This window comes from Musa acuminata, chromosome BXJ3-10 (genome assembly GCF_036884655.1).
Source record: "Musa acuminata AAA Group cultivar baxijiao chromosome BXJ3-10, Cavendish_Baxijiao_AAA, whole genome shotgun sequence".
Classification (NCBI taxonomy): domain Eukaryota; kingdom Viridiplantae; phylum Streptophyta; class Magnoliopsida; order Zingiberales; family Musaceae; genus Musa; species Musa acuminata.
The window spans coordinates 25,767,091-25,789,171 of NC_088358.1; the positions used below are offsets into that span (position 1 = coordinate 25,767,091).

General features: G+C 36.9%; 3 protein-coding genes across 4 annotated transcripts; 1 reads left to right on the plus strand and 2 right to left on the minus strand.

Annotated features, from left to right (window-relative positions):
- Positions 1 to 684: 684 nt before the first annotated feature.
- Positions 685 to 2,545, minus strand: LOC135650900 (VQ motif-containing protein 4-like). Its single transcript, XM_065170579.1, has one exon. It carries the CDS (start codon positions 1,961 to 1,963, stop codon positions 1,247 to 1,249), a length of 717 nt encoding a protein of 238 aa, XP_065026651.1. The 5' UTR covers positions 1,964 to 2,545; the 3' UTR covers positions 685 to 1,246.
- Positions 2,546 to 3,120: 575 nt separating this feature from the next.
- On the plus strand, positions 3,121 to 16,890 carry LOC135650901 (uncharacterized). Of its 2 annotated transcripts, none has more exons than XM_065170580.1 (12): positions 3,121 to 3,418; positions 3,514 to 3,578; positions 4,060 to 4,158; positions 6,216 to 6,348; positions 7,650 to 7,709; positions 8,990 to 9,049; positions 10,505 to 10,627; positions 11,915 to 11,986; positions 12,879 to 13,016; positions 13,780 to 13,935; positions 15,071 to 15,175; positions 16,652 to 16,890. In XM_065170580.1, exons 1-12 carry the CDS (start codon positions 3,194 to 3,196, stop codon positions 16,682 to 16,684), a joined length of 1,269 nt encoding a protein of 422 aa, XP_065026652.1. In that variant the 5' UTR covers positions 3,121 to 3,193; the 3' UTR covers positions 16,685 to 16,890. The 2 variants fall into 2 exon arrangements, with proteins under 2 accessions (XP_065026652.1, XP_065026653.1); XM_065170581.1 differs by having other exon boundaries at positions 16,655 to 16,890.
- Positions 16,891 to 18,079: 1,189 nt separating this feature from the next.
- On the minus strand, positions 18,080 to 18,793 carry LOC135651414 (early nodulin-like protein 3). The gene is made up of 2 exons (XM_065171480.1): positions 18,628 to 18,793; positions 18,080 to 18,547 (listed from the first exon to the last, which is right to left on the minus strand). The coding sequence occupies exons 1-2, from the start codon at positions 18,791 to 18,793 to the stop codon at positions 18,180 to 18,182; spliced, it is 534 nt and encodes a 177-aa protein (XP_065027552.1). The 3' UTR covers positions 18,080 to 18,179.
- Positions 18,794 to 22,081: the final 3,288 nt, after the last annotated feature.

Sequence of the window (22,081 nt, forward strand, 5' to 3'; positions counted from 1 at the left end):
AATCTAGTTCAGATGATTCTTCAGAAACTTTTTAATGGGTCAAAGCCATATGTTGCACATGGTTTCTGTCCCGCAAAAGAACAGGTGATGCTCGAGTTTGCTGTTGGGTCGATTCTTGTGAATGCAGCGTTTCAACTGTTTGTACTCATTTGTCAAAGCTAGCAAATGAAGTAGTCAGTCACTTCTAAAACAATCCTTGTTACTGTATATTATGAGAGTCATCTGATGTTACCATTCATGTATCTATATAGTTCAGCTATGTTGCTCAAAAGTCCAGTATAATCTCTTTATACCGTCAGAAAATAGTGTTGTAGTGACTGGTGGTTCTTAGGCACATCATCTGCAGCGGGCTTTTTGGTAGCATTTTTTGGGTCTGAGAATTTAGTGAAGCTGTACGTCTTTTGTTCATTTAAATGGCCGTCTCCATCATCGATTCCTGTTGGAACTTTGGAGAGTATCGATTCACTGCAAGTGAACTGAACTTGGATTTGTCAGGCAACCACTTTAAGTCAGATTTCACGTGATGGCATCATCAGTTGTCATGGCAGTTTGTCCTCGGACTCACCGATTGTGTTAACTTAGTCGGGTCCCACTTGTCGTTTTTGTGCCTGCGTACAACATTTCTCCTCGAATGATGATTAATTAGTGAACGCTACGTGGAATTATAACGAAATAAAAGTGTTAAGGCTTTCGAGAAGAACACAGGAATGACATTCTCATACTCTTCTCTCTCTCTCTCTCTCTCTCTCGATCATGGTGGCCTGTACGACGTTGGGCGCTCGAGACAAATCAAATCCTCTCTCTTTCGATATCATTGCTCTCCCTTGCATACTCTTTAATGATGAATCTATCTGCTCACAGATCCACTAGCCTCTGGTGGTTGATCTTCTCCCTCGAGTCCGAACATATTTTTCCTTCGTACAAATGCAGTGTTCTTCTTCGGAACGTGGTTCGTCATCCACACGATTCCTCTCCCACCACCATCACAGAATCATTCTCCACCAAGGGGTGTGGAACAGTGGAAGAACACATGCACCTCGGTTACATCTTAATCCGAGCGCAGATGATAAGAAGTTGATCGAAAGAGTCGATACCTCGACTCTGCTGTCAGGCTTTCAATCACATCAGCGAGAGCTAAAGAGAAGCAGTCATTTAACTTAGATAAAGCCACGACTAACCATTTTTACGGTTGAAATGGAAATAAAGAGCAGGACGTAGCCATCAACAGCCATGGAGTCGAACCATCTCAATTACAAGTGGCAGGATACGAGTTGGAGGAGGCCTTTGGGGAGGTCACCGGAAACAGCGGCAGCAGCCGCGGTGGCTGGCCGTCTCTCCTCGCTGTCCTCGGCGACGGATGAAGGTAAAATCCCTTCTCGGCGATCGCCCGGTCCTCGGCCCACTTGGCGGAGTCCGTGCCCCTGAGCGGCGGCCGCTCGAAGGGGTCCGGGATCAGAGGAGTGACGGGGCTCAGTGACAGGGAAGGGAAGTCCAGCGTGCTGGGCGAGGGAACCTCCGGCAGCTTGAGAGCAGAGAAGGCGGCGCCACCGACGGGGGAGTTGGGGTTGGAGTCCAACAAGGTCGGTATCAGGGGGCCGATCATCTTGAGGTTCTTGACTCTGCTTCGCCGCTCGTAGAGCTTGAAAGCGGCCTTCTTTGGGCCGGTGACCTTGGCGGCAGGAGCTACCGAGCTTCTCTCAGCTGTCGAGTTGGCGGCGGCGGTCTCGGCGGAGCCCGTGAGCATCTGGACCACTTGCTTGAACGAGGAAGCGTCGGCATGAACGAAGGTCGTCGGACACGGATTCGCTTCGCAGGCCCTCGGAATGGGCTGTGGAGTCAAAGGTGGTACAGCTGTTGGCGACGACGGAGGTGGTTTTGCTGCCGGTGCTCCTCCGTTGGTGCTACTGTAGTTGCTGCTACTCCTGGTGATGGCTGCGTCCCGTGGTTTTGGGTCGATTTCCATCGACGGAGATGAACAGGGACAAGGAAGAACAGTTACCGTAAAGAAGAGAGGGAGAGGGAACAAAGAGGGAGGGAGCGAAAGAACAGAGCAGTTCGTCTGGGCAAGAGAAGGTTAATACAAGAAGAAGAAAAAGAAAAGAACTCTGGGTCGGCTTCTTCTTTCCCAGAATAAAGTGATGGCGCAGCATGATATCATTCTTCTTGTTCTCTCTTATTTAGATTGGATCTTTTTCTCTACCTCAATTACCCTTAGAGAAGAGCCAACTAATAGATTTCGAGAGAGAGATTACTTACAGATTTGGAGTTCTGTTGAGAGAGATTTCTAATTTTCTATCATCTTTGCTGAAGTGTTTCTAATGCTGCACTAAACAACAGAGGAAGTCATACAGCCTCTAAGATCATGTTTGGCTCTTTGGGAAGACGAAGGAAGCGCATGGTTTCTTTCAACATCATGTTTCGACAGAGACAGAGAATTAATCACGTGAAAATGGCGCACATGCAAACACACGAGAGAGTTCATCAGCTGTTGCGTGATTTCTTATTGCAGCTTTTGTTGACGAAGCGAAGCAGGTCAGAGGTTGGTTGTCGGCGAGCAGAGCAATTAAGCTCTTTGGCAACCTTCTCTTCTTTCCTGCGGTGCTGTCTCTGTTCTTGTCGAGTTAGCAGCGCCACTGTCGTTTTCGCTGGCCATTTGCCAGTGACTTGAGCTGAACCTAATTGTGTTATTCTTTTGTGTTTTTGAGATATTCAACATTATTAATTAATTTAAATTAACTGAGACGATCACATTTGAGATTAATATTATTTTTTAATACAAAAATAATTGATAAAGTATAAATATAATATTCCGATTTAATCCACATCGAATTTACTGAACTATGTCTCACATAACAGATTTGAAGTAAAGTTATCAATACGTAATATTTGTAGACGTCGCTTCGTATTGGGTTGAACCGTAAATATCAACTTTGGGCCGAGGACGGAGATGACTTAATCGTAACACGGTGGACAGGTCAGACCGACACTACAGAGGCCCAATAAGACCCGAACCCGTCGAAATTTAATTTAAACGGATCAAATATAGGTGGATATCCGAAAAAAAGATCCGAATTGATTTGTTCGGCCGTATAAAAGACCCAAAACCCTCCTTCCCCGGAGGAACGTTATCCGGTGCGGTGAGGGGTGGCCGCGAAGACGTGGGTGGAAAGGGAAGCACACGCGAGGAGGAAGAATGGGGCGGGGGACGGAGAAGATGCTGAAGGCAGCGAAGCAGTTCGCGGATACGCAGTACAAGAAGCTAACGGCTCGCTACGGCCAGCAGATGATCGACCTCCTCGAGCTCCCCATCCGCCTCGTCCTCTCGCCTTTCACCATCGCCATCGACGTTGCGGGCTCCGCCCCTCGCGGCTTTGGCCTGCCTGAGCTCGCCTCCAAGATCTCCTTCTCCGCCATCTTTGTACGCGCTCCATACAATTCTTTTGTTCTTGAACCCCATATTTGTTGAGACTTCTTGACGACAGGTGACTGGTTTCTTGAATTGGCTGGTTGTAGTTGGTCGCCACACTGGGGACGTACGACATTGCCTTGGAATTGGGGAAGAAGGTGGTCTGCCAGCGGTAATTTTGGCCCTTGTTAGTTTAGGTTCTGGTTGTCATTTGCTAAGATTCATCGGTGAAACCTTACTGCTAGTTTAGTTCACCTCACCTTTCTTGTTCTGATCTTTTTGGCAAAGATTCATCGATGCAACAGTAATGCTATCTTGGATCACCTCGCCCTTGTGATATTTTTTGGCAAAGATTCATCAGTGAAGCCCTACTGCTATCTTGGATCACGTTGCCTTTCTTGTTGTGATCTTATTGGCAAAGATTAATGGATGAAACCCTACTGCTATCTTGGAACACCTTTCTTGTTGTGATCTATCTTTAAAGTGAGGTCTAAAAGGTGCTTGTTTGAAACCAATTAAAGAATGCAATTGAAGGGGTTTTATAATATTTGGTTCTGATATGATGGCACACTTTTGGTCAGACAAATTACAATGTTCATTTAAATCTTTTGCACCGGTAAATGATCACAGGTTCTTGCTTTCCTTCATTTCAGAAATTGCTCTACTTGCAATGGCTGGCAAGCTTTGAGATGTACTATGTGCAAGGGTACAGGCAAAGTGCACTATCAGGTGAAGAATTATAACCCCAGAAGGTAAGTAATGTCTCTTTTTCGTCATGTTTTTAATTTTGGAGATTATTGTTGGTGCTTTCATCCAGTACCTTGATAAGCAGTTTATTGCTGAAAAAAGGAATGTCATAGATTTTTGTATATACAGCTCCCAACGATGTGCTTCATCCATCTGCTTCATGCATTTCCATCTAATCTTAATCTCTAGGCTTGATCATTTTGAGTCGCATTACTAAGTTTTTCTGTGCTTGACTCTAGTTAAAACAAGATGTCCTCCATGCTTTGATGGATATGTAGATGACGCCACAAGGGTCAATTCAGCACCTTAATCCAACTAGTGGAATTTAGGGGTGGTTACTCATACTAGTGAATTTGACTTAGGACAGGCTTGATCCACCAGTGTTTTGTCGAATGTGTCCTTTAGTCTTCTTGTTTGTTCATTATTAGAGGCAGGAAGTTAAACAGCTTCCTATTAAGCATCATACTAGGCTAAATGATTTTCTCAATCATATGCATCCAAATTAGAAGCCCAAGTCCAACAAGCCCCATCACCGATGGAAGCATTACTTGACCAGGTGTTTGTAGTTTTACCACAAGGTCAACTAGCCAAGTTAATGTGCTGAATCCCTTACTGTGATGGAGTTATTGTGGCTTTATGATTACAGGTCAAGATTGAAATTTAACTTGTGTACCATGTTTTATCTATTTTATGCTTTATAGTTTATGCAACCAAAATCACAAAACTTGATGTTCTTCATACTGTAATTACCATAAACCTAGCAGCCAGCCGGAAAAAAGATTTGTTAACCTAGAGGATGGAAGTCTGAGCTCCATATGGTGAAGACCTGTTAAACCCTGGAATAAACAGATGTAAAATCGTCGTGGGTACTTCCACAATTATACAAAATAAATGTGATAGGTTATAATCTTGAGAACTTAAGGTGGATACTAGAAGTAGAAACCCCTGTTCTTCTTGAATCTACTTTTTGTATTTTTACTAATGGCACACTTTCACACCTTTGTTTGATGCTACTAGCTTTAGGTGCCTCTTTTAGGTTTTTCCCTCATGTTGCAATCATGCTTGATTGGCTGCAGATAATTGTGTACTGAGCTACCATTTAATCAAGTTTTAGATATGATTATTTATTCATTTATCTGTGTCACTGTTATAAGAATCTTTCATGGATTTATTGTTGTTGGAATCCTCTTATTTCCTAGTACAACTTTGTCTCACCTTTTTTTCACTTTGGACCATCCTAGTTTCTTTCACATAGCAGTTCCCAATTAATCTAACTTGCCTGATGCTGCTCTAATCATTATTTCTTGATTGGATATATTTTTATATAAATGAATCTTACTCTAGGTGTATCCTAAATTTGCATTTTGATATATAATTAGGACTATCAGGGACGATGAGGTGAGGATCGGCATTTGACAATTTCATGATGTTTATTAAATTTTAACTATTAATTAATGCTTGCAAGTGTATCAACTCAGGTTATTAATATGTGTCGCAGTAGTTGCATTATTCAAGTGAATTTAGTGGCTACTATATTCTCATTGCTTTGGGTATTCCATGAATTTGTATCTGGTCTGCTCAAGAGATGCATCGTAGTCTGTTTTCTAGATTCATGCATTCACCTCTTTAAATCATGTACGATGTTTATCTTCTTAGTGGATATGTGTCCATGTTGTTTAACACTTATCAAATTTCACATATTTATCTATATATGTATGTATGTATATGTATATGTATATACTGATTTTATTGTTTATTGTTTTTCCATGTTCTTATGTTTTTCCATAATTTTACATCAGGACATGTGTTGAAGTCTGATCCATATAGCTGACCCCAAGTGATTAAGATTTTACGGCTTTGTTGTCATTGTTGTTGTTGAAGCTCTTAGACACTCTCGTGGATACAATGTCTGTGTGCTTTTATAACTTTTCTTGTTTGTAGTGCTGCATGAGAATGGGGGCAACTAATGCAGTCCATGACTTATTACTAGATTATTAATATTTCAATTTAACAATTGAACCTGGTTAATTGGTATTTTGGATTTATGAGCATTCTGTTGCAGTGGCGAGAGGGCAACAGCTGATTGTGTTGCAGAGGCCATCTTTGAGAACCGTGCTGAGTTGGTGCATCTTCCTGCTGCCATTAATCTTTCTGTACCGCTTCCCTCTAAAGATTGTCCAACCTGTGATGGGACAGTAAGATACGCCATACTCTGTCCATTCAATTATGAACCTAATTTGTTCTTTTTTATTATCTTTAAAGTTCAGTTGCCCTATGACGTAAGTAGGTCTAGTCAGTAGGCTGGTGCAGTCTAAATATAGGTCCATGTTACCTTTTACGAGCAAGTCTAATTGCATAGTTTTGATTAAAACCTAAGTTGAACCGGATAGGAACCCTTATATTTACTATGTATATCATTGGCCATGATACATATATTAGTGATTCTTTTGCTGGAACTTAAAATCTTGATTTAACGCTACATGAAATTTCTTTTTCTATTTGTTCAAGAGATATCTTTTTCCTCTATTTTTAACCTAATAGAAAATAGGCTTTTTTGTTGATGGGTACTGTTAAAATGCTAGGTCACAGTTAAGAAGATGGATCATAAATATTAAAGTTCCATAATTGATTTTTGATAGTAGGTCTGATACTTCATCAATACCAGAAGAATACTGGCTCAAATCTTGTACTCAATTACATATATGGGAAAAGTAGATTCTACTTCTCTTGCAATCTGTTTGCATAAAAAGAAGCACATTTAGGAAAGTGGTCTTCTTCTACTATTGGTACGTCAAAACATTGGTGTTTTATGAAAGTATGACAGCATCATAATGTCATTTAATGTGATGTAGGGATTACGTACCTTTTATCAACATCTTATATTCCTTATGCGATTGTTTTCTTTGTGTTTGTGAGTTCATACTTCCTGGTGGATCTTAGTATCTAGGTTGAAATATCCTACATGCACCTCCTGTCCTGTTGTGCATGTTTTCCCAATCTAATGCATGCATGTACCTTTTTTTTTTTTCCAACAAAGTTTTACAAAGATTATATAAGCCAATATTGTTCCCATGTCAGATAATTAGCATGATCCTTCCCCTTCGGATGCTTTTACTAACCTAATTCTGTTGTTGCTTATAAGTTCATTTATTCTTCCATGTTTGTTCTGTCAACTATAAGTTCTGCAGGTAAAGTTCTTTTAATTGTATGCATGCATATCGTATCTTGTAAGTTTTTCTGTACTTATGTATTTAAAATTTTAAAATTATTTGAACTTTGAATCATGTTTTACCATTTGCACTTGTGTGGAAAGCTGATATATATGTTTGTGTGTGTGTATAGTCTGACACTTGTCAGTTTTTCATGGTACACATTTGTTCATCTTGCTTGATGCCCAGGAATTATAACAGTTTAGTTAGTTCATTTCAATATTAATTATACATCATTTGATTACATTTTTTAAAAATGCTTGAGGCATTGCCTATCATTTCCGCAGGGTGTAATGGGCTGCCCAGAGTGCAAACACAAGTTGCAAGTTAGGATCTCAGCAGATGAGGTGAGTAGAATTATGAATTGTCCTTTCGGGTTTGTTCTCTTAATATTTTGTCCCAATATTTTGTCCTGTTTGGTGTCATAATTTGGCAGAAGCATGGTTATTCTGATCTTCTCATGCAATAGGATGACGCTACAAATTAGGAGTTCTAAATATCTAATCATAAATTAGTAGGAGTGATCAAGGAATTTTTTTTGACACATTCCAATCATCTGGTTGGTTGATTTGTTTTCTGCATCGAGAAGGTCTCAAATCTCAATATCCAGCTATGATAGAAAAGGAAGCTAGAAAAGCTAGAAGAGTAACAGAAAGTACCTCCACACGGAGAAAACTATAAGAGTGTATTCTTTCTGAAGTTCCAGTAATCCACCATCTAATTCTTGGTAATGAGTTTCACAGAATCTTGGATGTGGAAACCGGATGGGATGTTCACTTGAAAAAGTGAACTATTGTGATAATTTATGAAGGTGAAGTCATTAAGAAATTAAGAAGGATAGGGAGAGCAAAGTATTAGAAAGGGCCTAGAAAGATGCTTGTCCCTATGATGTCATTAACATACCTCAATATGCACACAATTTAATGTTTATCAAGATACAACTAGAAAGGTGTTTGTCCCTATGCTGTCATCTTTCTCAACAGTGGACTACTGTTCTCTCGTTCCATTTATCATCCATAAAATCTATATTTATAATAGCTCAGTTAGGTACAGTTATTGGTTGATACTTGCAGCCTCTCAGAATTGATAGGCGATTGACTATTTGGATTGGCAAAACATCTCCTAGTTGAACTTTCAGTACTGAATCAGTTCATTTCCTTCATATGAGACTTTATTTTTTTGAAAATGACAACCAGGAGGGCACATATGCTCAATGATTGGCCTGTTGGAGTCAACATCTAATTCATATTTGAGATTGAAATACTTTCTTTAAGCCATTATGAGAATTCTTCTAATGAGGGATATTTCCCTTGTGTTAGAATATCCATGATTTTCTTGGATGTTAAATTATTCAGTTGTGTTAGAATATCCATTATGAGAGAATTCTTCTAGTGAGGGATGTTTTCCTTAGAATATCATTAAAGAAACATTTCCATGCTGTTTGCATGAATAGCCTCGTTCTAATTAAGATTTGTCATACAATTACATGTCACTGTATTGTTATATCTATTTGGTCAATGAGTATAGTTTTTTTCTTTTATCACATTATGTCAGTCATGTAACATGCATCCTCACTGGTTCTTATCAGCATCACCTCTTAATTTTAATTCTTTTTTTTTTGTTTTAGATTATGGAACCTCCATGGAAAGCATATAATGTTATGAGGAAGATGGACTACCCATATGAGGTAAGTAACATGGTACCTCTGATTCTTTCATATCTAAGGAGTAAAATGTCATCCAGACTCATTTTGGAACATGATTATTCTTGGCTAAATTTTGGAGTGGAACTTTGTTTTTGTATCTATCGGTCAGGTTACAGTAGGTGTTATATGTTTTTTTCTTTCTGAACTTACTTTTTATACTTTAACAATCTTTGAACAATGGTTATAATTTAGAACTGAAGTGATAACCTAGTTCCTATTCTATAATTTCTCCAATCTATGAGTGTAGGTCTGTGTTTTTAGCAGCTAAGTATAGCTCAATATTAATTCTACCACTTTTTCCACTGTAGTGTTACAACCTTCTTCCATATGCTTTTTACAACCTAGCTTATGTATAGTAGTTATGCCCATTGTGATCGTGATTTTCCTGGTTTCTAAATATAATCTAGATTTTTTTTTTCTTCCCTTTAGACAAGGCTATGAACCTTAACAAATGGGGATATAAAATACTTATGTTGGAGAGTCCAATATTTGAATTAAATTGTGACAATCTTGAATGGCAGTCAATCAGATTCTAACCTTTAAGATGGCTGATCTACTTCAAAGTTCAAACAGCACAAGAAGGCTGATGCAAGGCTAGGAAAGTGCATAAAGCAGCCAAGATCTATGATGTAGGACAAGCAACGACAAATTATTTTTCTGATTATAGAAGAATAGAAAGAGAGAAGAGAAAGATAATAAACGAAAGGTAATAGGAAATTAAAGGGACAACTAACATACTTACTTTGGCTTAAGGAGAATAATCCTAAGATGATGGTCTTGCACCTCCGCACGTCTTACACGTGGACGATGAAATCATTCTGTTGGGAAAATAACTGTGGCCTCACACCACTCACAAGGCAGGAAAGAACTCAATTCATTGATTCATATTGATGCATTATAATCTTCTAGCCTCTTTTTATAGTTTTAAGTACAAAAATAAAAAGAAATACAGAAATAAAAAAATTATAATCGCATCAAATCAAATATATGATATCCTCTTTCCTTTGAAGAAGGTGATATTTATAACTTAATTTGAAAAATAATCTTCCTCTCTTGATAATATTATTAATTGATAAACTTTCATCTTTATAAAGATGAATCTTTAAGATATTCAATCAAGATTTCAATAATATGATTTTTTTCTATTTTTTTCCATATTTTCCTTTATTTTTTCTCCTTGTTGAGTAAGTGTTGACATGTGACAACGTATTACGTATGTGAAATATTCCTTAACTAATCAAATTTATTTTATTGATAAATTAACTAAATTGCTGTTGCATCAATCTAGGCAGTGGTTTGCAGGCTAGAAAAACCCAGCAATTTCATTGATTGAAGCATACATACATAAATTTAGGCACTTTGGGTTCCACACAAGCAATATGCTTTGGTTTGGCTTTACCAAATATATAACCTTTAGCATGCTTAATGGTTTCTCAGAACATTGTTCATAGCATGAGGGACCCAAAGATTGCTGCCTTTTGGTTGATCACCATGCCTCAGATTTTGGGAGGATTCAACTTTGATGAGGATGTTAAGCAGAAAATTTGGTGGTCTTACGAGGTTAGCTAATTTTCAATTCTGCATGCATGTTTCTTTTTCCAAGGATTGTGAGGCTTTTAATTTATACCAATTCATTTGTTTCTTCAAGTGCTAATTCTGCAATTTATATATTAATGAAGTTTTTTTATCAAGTACACTCTATATCAGTCCATCAATCGTTTCATCTCTTTTCTAGTGATCTCAGCATACTAGAAGCATGTGGATCTTGCTTGTGATGCTTGGTCTCAAGTATTCCAAACTTATAGAAGTGAACAATTCAAGCCTGATACGTTTTCTAGTGTGTTGAACATCACTTCAGCCGCAAATCATGTGTGCTTATAACTATGCATCAAAGCCATTGTATTGCTGAAGTACATATTGCTATGTCATATCAAAGGGTTTATTTGTTCATTCTTGGAAAATCTACTACATCCTTTGAACCATTTAACTGCCTGAGATCAGGTACCATATGCACCATAAACCATCCCCAAGTAAAACAATATAAGGATTTTAGTTCTGGGTATCGATATGATATTCGCCCTTGGGCAGATTGGAACAGATTAATTATTCCAAATAGTGGTCTAAGCAGCCACATATATAGTTGCATAAGCATTTGCTGTTATAAAACCCCATTGCATATGGCCTAATCCTCCATATGTGATATTACTTCATATTTATAATATATGGTAGCATTCACCTGTGTTGGTACATATGCTGTCCTTGTAAATAAGAAAAACAACACCTCATATGGAGCCATATATTTTGCATATATACTTCGCGTTTGTCCTTGTTACAATTATTTCTACCATTATTAATATAAATTATGGTTCAAGATTATATAACTGTAGAATCCTTGCCCCCTAAACCTTATACCTATACCTTTATCGAACATAATCACTTAGGTGCATTACCTTGGGATCTAGGTGTAACATGTAAGGGATATTGTTTTGAAATTAAAGCAGTTATTTTAGATGGTTTGGGCTACATTTTGCTAGAACCTGTGCAATTTGGATAAAAAATTATGGGGAAACTTCAGAAACTTACATAGCAGATATCTTCATGTTGCAAATTCCAGGTAAAAGTGTCTTAAGGTGTCTCTCTCTTTTCCTCAGAAATATACCACCTGGATTTCAGGTTAAAACTTGCAAGCATATTATGCTTTGCTGATTTGCTTTCACAATTTTAACATAATTTCTAGTTTCGACCATGTATTTTATTCAGCTGCAATAACTGTTTTGTATTATGTTTCATATAATCTTGGCTTATCTTGAGCTCGTGAAAATATGATGATTTATGAATAATTTCAAGGAATCTCTGCGGTATGATCAACTCCGGGACCTGGTTGCCGAGCGAAAACCTGGTTGGGAGCACCTGCAGAATGTGAGTAGCAATGTGATTTATTAATGTTATAGACATAAACTGGGTCCATAATTGATATCAATTTGATATATATATATATATATATATATATATATATATATATTGCATTACATTGTAGTATGAGGAGACCGTGAATTTATTATATTATGGTTCAGTTTAAATGTAATCATACAGATACCTGAAATTCTGCAGGTGAAAAGGTACAATTTAACCATGAAAGAATGTATATACTATATAGTTTTCTGTTCTAGATTTGGGGTCTCTTGAATTTTAGAATGCCTATTATTCCATTGGATATATGCAGTTGCAACTTGGAGCATGGTTGATGCATTAAAAAGTTAATCCCATTTTAATGGAAGAGTATGATTCAAAATATTAAAAATAATTGCTTTTCTATTTCTTCGTTTTTGAATGAAAAATACTCTTTGAATTCTTGCATAGATGGCTAAAATTATGTTGTCATAGGGGCAATATTAAAATAAGTCACAAGCGAACACATCTCATTGGTGAAACCGCAATGCCTTGGTAAGTTCTTATGTAAATATCGGTCGTTGCCATCTGTCTCTTTGTAGATTTTCTTTTTTTCACTTTATTGATGAATCATATATATATATATATATATATATTATATATCTTACATCTCAATTTAGTCTTCAGCTTGCTTGTCCAGATTGTCATATGTTCACTATTATTCATAATGGTTGGTAAAACAATGTATTTTTTGAGGTTATGATTCTTAAGAAAAATACAACAACAATGACAAAACCATAAGTCCCAACTATTTGGGGTTGGTTATATGGATCTTTTGCCGTAAGTCCTAACTATTCTTAAGAAACATAAACTTGTGATTTGGTGGTATGACAGTATTCTAAATCTTTGTTTCTGATCTTAGGCCCTTATCTCGGTGGATCCTGTCCGTGCAAGGGATGATCCGGTAATTGTTAAAAATATTCCTTATTACAAAGCAAAGAAAGCACTAGAGGCAGAAGTATTGAATCTTGATGTCCCACCTAGACCTCAGAATTGGGGGGTAAGAACCAATATCACGTTCATTTATGTCATGTTTGTGCTATTTCTTTGAAGACAAGAAGCAAATTAAACATACCTGTGTGCAAATTATATAGCATGTGGGACCTATTTCAGTTAGAAACATTACTGATTTTGGGGTTTTTTATTTCAAAAATCAACACATGTCATCCTAGGGAAGAACCTTCTTTTTATCATGCACTATACAAAAAAAATTCTAGTCCTTAAACTTTTCTTGATTTGTATTGACTGCAGATTCACATTAACCTACTGTTGACTAGATTTGATATAATATATATTTCATGGTAGGTAAACATTTTATATATGAAACTGAAATTGAAATTCAAGGAGCAGGGCTGTATGGACCAGCTTCTTTAGTCGTATGCTTCTGTTTCCGCTTTGTTCTAGAAATAATGTTGTTTCAGCTTCTTCACTTCAATTCTTCAAATCTTTCCATGGAGTTCTGTTTCTGCTTCTTGTCATTCTATATAATGCTGGAATGCTTGTTGAGGGGGCATTAGTATACCTGATTGCAAACGATGTAAGAATCCATGTTTCTTTCCTTTTTGTTTTCTATTGCTAGGATTTGATGTATGTACGTCACATAATCCATCTTCATGTGCATTATGTCAGTGATGCATTTCTCATAGGAGCAAGGAGGAAGTTCCTAAAGCTGCTATTCATGATAAAGTCATCGATGAACTAACACATGCTAATGATTGATTGTCAGATTGATCATGTTACCCAACTGATATGAATTTCTGCAGGAGATAGATCTACCACTTAAGGCATCTTCATGGACTGAGGAGGAGCTTAAAGATCCAGCGAAAGTACTAGAGATGACGTCTCTACTTACTGCCCAAAGAGAAATAGCAGACAACATATTGGATGCACAATGGGAAGCAAAATGGCGCCAAGATAAGGTATGCTCTAATCCAGGTTTACCTTTGTTTAAGGATATTGTACTACATCTTTTTTGGTTACCTTCAAATCAAGATAGAGAAGTCACAAGTGAACTAGAACTTTCACGGGACAAAGATTCTGTAGATTTCGATGTGAATCATAACTTAATGATCTGATAAGTTAAGCACTATTCCCATTTTCTGTTTTTTCTCTGTGGGTCGTTTTTTGGGTATAATTAATGAGGGGGAGGGGTGAGAGTTGTGCAGTAAAGCTATGCTGCAATGATGCCAATGTGTCCTCTCTCACTTAGTTTATAAAAAGATGACTTCATCTTTTCCCCAGTGAAAGATCTATATGAGCTTTTCGGTCCAGAGTTCCTTATCTCAATGATGCTTCTCCTAGTCAAAGTTGATTTTGACTTATAAGTTATAACCAAATTCACAAAATAAATTATAGATGCAGTTGTTATGTTCACTAGTTAAGGAGATTAATGCATTAACTCAGTGATCACTAACTCTCATCTTTTTTTATCATTCTAGCATGTTTTGGGGTACATGTTGTTCAATAGTACACTTGATGTCAACTTTACTTCCTGGATATCTGTACCTTATAGGAAAATTAGAGAGGCGTTCTTTAGGTTCTAATATCTTTTTTCTTTCTCTATTTGTCCATTTCTCGGCATGAAAGTTCATTTCACACATGATTAGAGTTGCTCATTCAGGAAAGTCTAGTCTTATGTTTATCTAGAAGCTGCATTTTTTTTTCTAAAATTTTACTCCTTCCATATAATATTACATAACCATCCATATTAGGTGCTCACTGTGGGACTTGAACGTTAGTGTATTTAATTGAAAATACAATGCGCTAACCACTTAGTTGTCCCTAGAGAGATGAGACAGCTAATTCATTAATGTACATATGCTGTATATGTATATACATTAATGGGTTCATCTTGGTTTGACAGTAGCTGCTTCTTAAGTTTTGCCTGTCTGACAGATGAATTCAGATGGTCCTGTTCCCTTCTTTTCTAACCCCTCCTCCCTCACCGTGTACATAAATCATATATGATATATATGTGAATCTAATCTCCCTTGATACAAATAAGTTAGGTACTAAACGGTGAGCTTACATTCATTTTATTCGGTGCCCTTTCAGCTAAATGATCTATTGAAAGAAAAGTTACAACCATATTTAAGGAGTGTCGACAAAGCTGGTCTTCCCCAGTCTATAGTCACACGATCACATGACCAAGGAAACAAGGTTAGTCTATGTTTTTATTTTTGACCAAAGAAGCACCTTTATGTTTTGGACATATCATTGTCTATCTGCAGTCCATCTGTACTACTAATTCTTCTTGGTTTTCTTTTTCTGTAAGTCCTGCTTTCATGTATATTTTGAGAATTCTAAATGCCTGCTTGGTATCATGTTAAATTTTGGTTCTTGTTATCAAAGTTGGATGTTGTATCATAGATCTTAGTGGGGAAAATAATGTCTTCAGTTGTACTATTAGTTGTCTGAAGTTTTGGTTGTCTATTTTATAAGCATGCCCATCTGGAGCTTTCTTTTTGTTATGTTTAAAATTCTCTAGGTAATGAGAGTTTCACAAGAAATGAGACATTTAGTTCAATATACTTTCTAGGAAAGTGGTGTAATAATGAGCTATATATTCATCATGATTGTGCCTTCATGTTACAGAAGACTATTTAGTTCAATATACTTTCTAGGAAATTGGTGTAATAATGAGCTATATATTCATGCTGCTGCCTCAGCATGAATGAGGCAAATTGCATAGGCCATCGATAACTGTTAAATTAACTAACTTGTAACTGCTTAATGAATGAGGTATTAAATCTATTACTGTGGTGACCCATAATATTTAATTGAAGTTCTTTAGATAAAAAATAAATAATAGTATTGTTGGGTTGTAATTGTATGTAAAGGTTTGACACAGTTATTGTCTTGCTAGTCTTTATACCCAGAGTGTACATGTTGGTTTGTTCCTAGTTGCTTTGTTTCGATCAATTTTACTACAATCTAGTTACCACTTGTCAGACTCGAGGCAGTTCTTGAGACATGGTACCACATTGGTAGCTTAAGCAACTTATGATCGTGAAATAATTTACTAGTAAGAAGCTTAATTGCTAATTACTTACTAGCAACTATTAGAGGAAAAAGAAAACTTGAAATCCATACAAAATGTTAGTTATTATTAACATTCAACTTGAAAGGCCAAAATGCACATATACTGTTTCAATGTCTGGGATTCTATAGATATATGTGTTCTATATTTAAATTAATCGAATGCAGAACTGTCATGTCTTGGTTTCCAACAAAGATATGACAATGATTTTGTGCTTGTGGGATACTCGACGATGATAGGTAAATGGACCTAAATCTTCTGTTGATAAAAGTTTATATCAGTTATATTTAATGCTTTTTTTTGTAAATTTGAATAGAAAAAGCAGTACAACTGTGCTAGTGTTTGTATGTAAAGAACACTTGGTGTTCTTGATGTGTATCATATTTTTTGTTATCATTTTGATGGTTTATATAGGGAATATTTGATTTGTTTACCTTTTTCGCATTTTTTTTTCCTAGTGCTTTTGAAATTTCGAAATAAGATAGTATGGTTCCTTTACTGGTGTATTGTTCCTCGAGTACAAAGTCTGATAAAGAAATTATGGATTAAGAAGCTTTTAGTATTTACTATTTTAATGCATCTCTCTTTCAATTCAGAAGACCACTCGAAGAAGATGGTTTTTCTTTTGATGGAAGCGGTTACGTGGAAATTGGAGCTGTTGTATTTTTTGCTGTTCTGACCTTGAGTTCCATCTGTAAGAGCTTGGTAAGTTGTAGCTACTGAATTCCTAGTCGAAATCAGCTGTCGGTGTTAGGCAACGTTGACGGCCACACACAACAGAGCTGTAAGTTGTTGATTTTGGAGTCCTATGTCTCGCAACTTGATTTTGTGTTCTTCTCTTTTGTTCCATATGAATTTTCCCTCGATCGAATTATAATCTTGTTGTAAAGAAGTGTGCGTCATTATGATATCAAGCATAACGTTACTCAAGACGGACTCGGGGATTGGACCCCGATCCGTGGAAAAGCCATTTGGACTGGACTCGAACCAACCACGAACGTGTCACTAGTGTTTTTATAGCTGAAGGGGTGCCCCGAATTGTCACTTGGAAGTTTGTTGTGTGATACGATTGGATTCTCCTATCTTAAGGAACACGCTCGGTGATCTTTTATGTCCGGCCCGGCCCGGCCCGGCCGCCTTCATTTTAGGCAAAGGAAACATTATCGGAGATACATCCGTCTGTTGTGATGCTCCACAAGAATCTTTTAGTGCAGGATTCAATTTTAGCCATTCAATGTATGGACAGCTGTGCAATCGAGGACGGGTTGGATAAGGGCTAAACCCTTGTAGCCAGGAGGAGCCATGTAGTTTTCTAAGTCTGGTTTCCGTAAGGTTAGATTAATTCCAATAACTTGTATGGGTCATAATAGTTCCAATAACACTTTGACGGTATGCAAAGGAATAAAAAAAAGACAAGTCAGATTAATTCTAAGATCGGTGAGTTGTTGTTGCTTGGAATGCTTGAAGATAGATAGATAGATTGGATATTAATACACAAAAGTCCTAGACTCACCATGTACCTTTTGTGTAAAAACAAACAAACAAATAAAAAATTTCTATTAGTTCTGAAGCAAAAGGTGACATGATATAAATTTGTTTTTGAAGCAAAAGGGAGATTGGAAGCGAATCCTAGGAAGATTGGGTAACTAACTAATACATTATTATATTATAGATAATCCTTCTCTTACTCCTAAAATAACTAGACAAGGATTCTCTTATCAATATCACGGTCAAAACCAGAGAAGAAACCATTTATGAAGTTGGGGGGAACAATATAAGACTTTTTCAATGACATTCCAATATAAAGACTTTTTTCCTTGTACTTGCATTCACATGTTATACATGTACTTGCATCCACATCATGCTAACGGCGACAAAGTTTGGATGGGAACTCCAAAGTCTAAACCCACAAATGAGGGCAAGTAAAATGACCATTGACCAACAACTTCAATACCACGCATGCGTCTCTCACGTCGGCACGGTATTCTGGAAATGACAAAAAAAAGTCTAAAAACCAAACGACATCAATCAAGTTAATAATTCTGGCTGGGGGGTGGTTCAGATTACAACCAACAATAGGCAGAGCAACAAGACAAAGAGGATCGGCAGATTTCATCCGCCGAGTCAAATTAGAAGCGCACGTCCCAGCGCCATGGCCACCATCACTCCGAGGTACACTCTCGAAACGGCCGAACCCGATGCAGAGGAGGATGGCGGTGGACTTCCATGTGTCGACGGGGTCGGCGCCACCGCCGGTGGGGGTAGCCGATGGGACTTGTGGTGTCTGAGAGCCAACACGACCACGATGAGCCTCTGGCCACGATTGCAGTGGCCGGCGGCGCCGCTGATGAAGTAGAAGGGGCCGGAGTGGTTAAACTTGAAGATGGTGTTGCCATCGGTGTAGCTTTGGATGGGGCTGGTCACGTTGCATGACTTGTAGGCAGTCTCCGTCACCACCAAAACAGAGTCTTTCCCTGGATTGTACTTGAACACTGCATGGTAAACCAAACACATCAAACACCGCCGACGAGTACACAGATTCATGGAAGACGGGAGATGTGAGAGTACTTACGGAGCGTGTCATTGACTTGGAACCGATTCCTCTCGGCCCAGCTGTTGTATTTCTCGTGATGGTGTTCCACCCATCCATGGCTTCCACCGACGTGGAACTCGTAAGCCCAGCCTGAGGAAACCAAACCCAGCACAACTCCCACCAAAACAATAGCTGTCGACGTCATCTGATCACCCCGGAGAAGATGAGACCACTCTGCAGAGAGGAAACGAAGGTCGAGAGGGGGAATATATAGAGAGAGAATGAGGTTAACGTTGGGGAGGAAGAACGAGAGCAGGTGAGAGGACAAGGAGAGTGTGTGACGCGCAATGAACAGTAATTAGACGTTTCGGTTCGGGTTCATTGCACCCCGCGATTGCATGTATGATGACAGCCAAGCGATTAACCCTCTCTTTCCTATCTCGCCTCACCAAAAAGAGTTCTTTGCATTTCATTTTATTGTTGTTTATTTGTTAGGGAATTGTCTTTTGACATGATAAAAATGTTTCACATGTTTCATACGATTTTACTTGGTAGCATAATTTGATGAGCAATTGATGTATATATATATATATATATATATATATATATATATATATATATATATATATATATATATATATATATATATATATATATATATATGGAATTCGAGCTCATATTTTCAAGAATTTATTCATATATATTTTTAATAATACATTACTTTTCATTGATTATTTTTTATTTCGATATATTTTAATTCTCATTTAATCATTAGTGTAAAAGAAACTTGCACGCTAAATGACAGCTTATAAATTCTGGAACTTTCTTTTCTTTCACTTAGCACCAAACAAGCATGTATTTATCATATATTATCCAATACTCGATCGCATCTGACCGATTCGGTGTTAGATTAGATTAATATAAGTCGTATAAGGAGCATTAAGTGCTACTCTCCTAATCTGTAGATTGTGCCATCAGTAGCTTTATACAATCAAATCCGTATAGAAAGCTGCGATGAATATATGCATAGTTCATGTTACATGTCTTAACTAATATAAATAAGGTCCGAGTCGAATCCATATTTGGGTTCGGTCGTCATCCTCGAGCCTGATCTAGATTGAGTCTCATATTAGGTCCTACCCAACGTGGGCCATACATTTGAGTTGGGCTCCTAAATTTTTGGACTTTTTTTTATGGAAAGGTGCTCCATGTTTTCATTTTTTTTATAAGACCAATAACGCCTCTCGTTACCCGTTCTTGTCTAGGCTCTTAGCTCTCGTTCATCACTTGTTAGAAAAAAATATCATTGATGTCTTGAACAGTTCGATAGGTCTTCGAGATGGCTCCGATGTGGAGGTGTCGAGCTCTTAAGGCACAACTTACACTAAGATCAAGGTCAAAAGAGATTTTCTGACCCGATCCCTTCGATGTTCAAGTTAGTAATATAACGAGATCTCCAAGTATAGATTTAAGTAGTTCAAAAGGAGTCCATTGTATTTAGTAAGATGTCTTTTTATACTTGGATGAGAAGAAAGTTTATGATTGTTTTCCATAAGAAGAAAAATTATGATTATCTTATTTATCATAAAAGATGAGAAGGAATTTTGAGAAGAATCTTATCTTTCCTCGTGTGTTAGTTGATAATAATTTTTTTAATACTTTTTAAAATACTTAAATCAAATAGACGTTAAATTATGTGATAATATTCTGTCTGATATCATATTTATATAAGTAGGCACAAATATTTTAATGATTATTAAGAGGTTTTCAAAAAACTAATTTGACAACTATTTTGCCAGAGTGGTTTGTATAATTATTTCCGGCTCTTATATATATATATATATATATATATATATATATATATATATATATATATATATATATATATATATATATATATATATATATATATATATATATATATTAGAACAAATCATGGCTCATTCAGTGACAATTTCTCAAGGTTTAGAAATACCTTAGTGGGAATGAGAAGATGGCTAGAGTTCATCTATAGGGTAAGGGGTCTGAGTTATTAAACAGACACTAGTGTCTCATTTGTGTTTATGCCTAGATGAATATATTCATATGTGGGAAAGATGACAGTTGACTCTTTGAGTAAAGAGTAATATGGGTTAGCGGTAAGACCTCCTTGTTGGAGCATTCATTAAGAAAATTGGTGGGTGGACGTTTCATCCTTTTAGGCCAAATTGTTAAGGAAAAACATCATTGAAGTCTTAGTTAGTTTGACATGGTTCGAACTTATGTAAACAGTATTGTCAGAAGTGTCTTTAAGATGGCTCAGGAGTTGGAGGTGTCAAGCTCTCGAGGCACCACATACACTAAGATCAAGATCGGAAGAAATTTCTCGACTTAGTCATTTTAATATTTAAGTTAGTAATCCGAGATGCCAAATGTGAATTCAAGTAGTTCAAAAGAAATCGATTGTATTGGGTTTAAGATATCTTATTATAACTTAGAGTATAAGAAAAGAGTTTGTGATTGTCTTTCTTGCCATAATGGATGAGAATGAGGTTTGTAATTGTCTTCCTTATCATAAAAGATAAGAATAAAACTTGTGATTATTTTTCTTGTCATAATGGATATAAAAGTTATTTCTGTTTTGAATATTACCCTTTATCTCATGTGACAACACGTGTTAACTGATAATAGATTCACTATCATCATTTTTGCTATGAGGCCATCATTCACCACTATCGCCAAATTTCTCATTGTGAGACCTTCAATCTTAATGTCTTTGTTAGTTGCTTTGCCATCAGTATCTCCCATCACCATCGACAACGAAAGCATTCAGACCGAGGATAAGGGTGACGAATGAGGATGAGGGTGAAAGCGACGAACAAAGATGAGAGCGGAGATGGTGGACAATAACGAGGGAGAGTACATCTATTATAAAAATAAGAGGCATCATCTAATAAAAATAAAAAAAACAGAATATCTTTTTAAAAAAACCCCAAAAACACTAAAAAATTACCCACAGAAATATACATTTTTTAATTATTCTATACCTTCTAAAAATGCACCTTTTTTTTAATACTTCCTTGAATACTTAAATCAAACGTATTTAGACACTAAAAAAGATGATAATATTATGTTTGATATGATGTTTATACACATACACATACATATATTAGTGATTATTAAGAGGTTCTTAAAAAAATAATTTGACAACATCCGTAAATTAATTGGTAATGTAACTATTTCTCCAAGTGTTTTGTATAATTATTTCCAGCTCATATATATATATATATATATATATATTAGAACAAATCGTGACTCAGTCACTATTTAATTATTTAGAGATCCGATCATGTAACGTAACCGTTAATTACAAAGCCCAATCCACCGGAATAAGATACGCGTAGTTGACGAAATTTAAACTTATGCCAACCAATGCATCTTGTTTTCTTCCTCAGAGAAACCACTGCAACCTCGACCAAAGCCACAGTATCACGAGGAAGCCGTGGACTCTCCC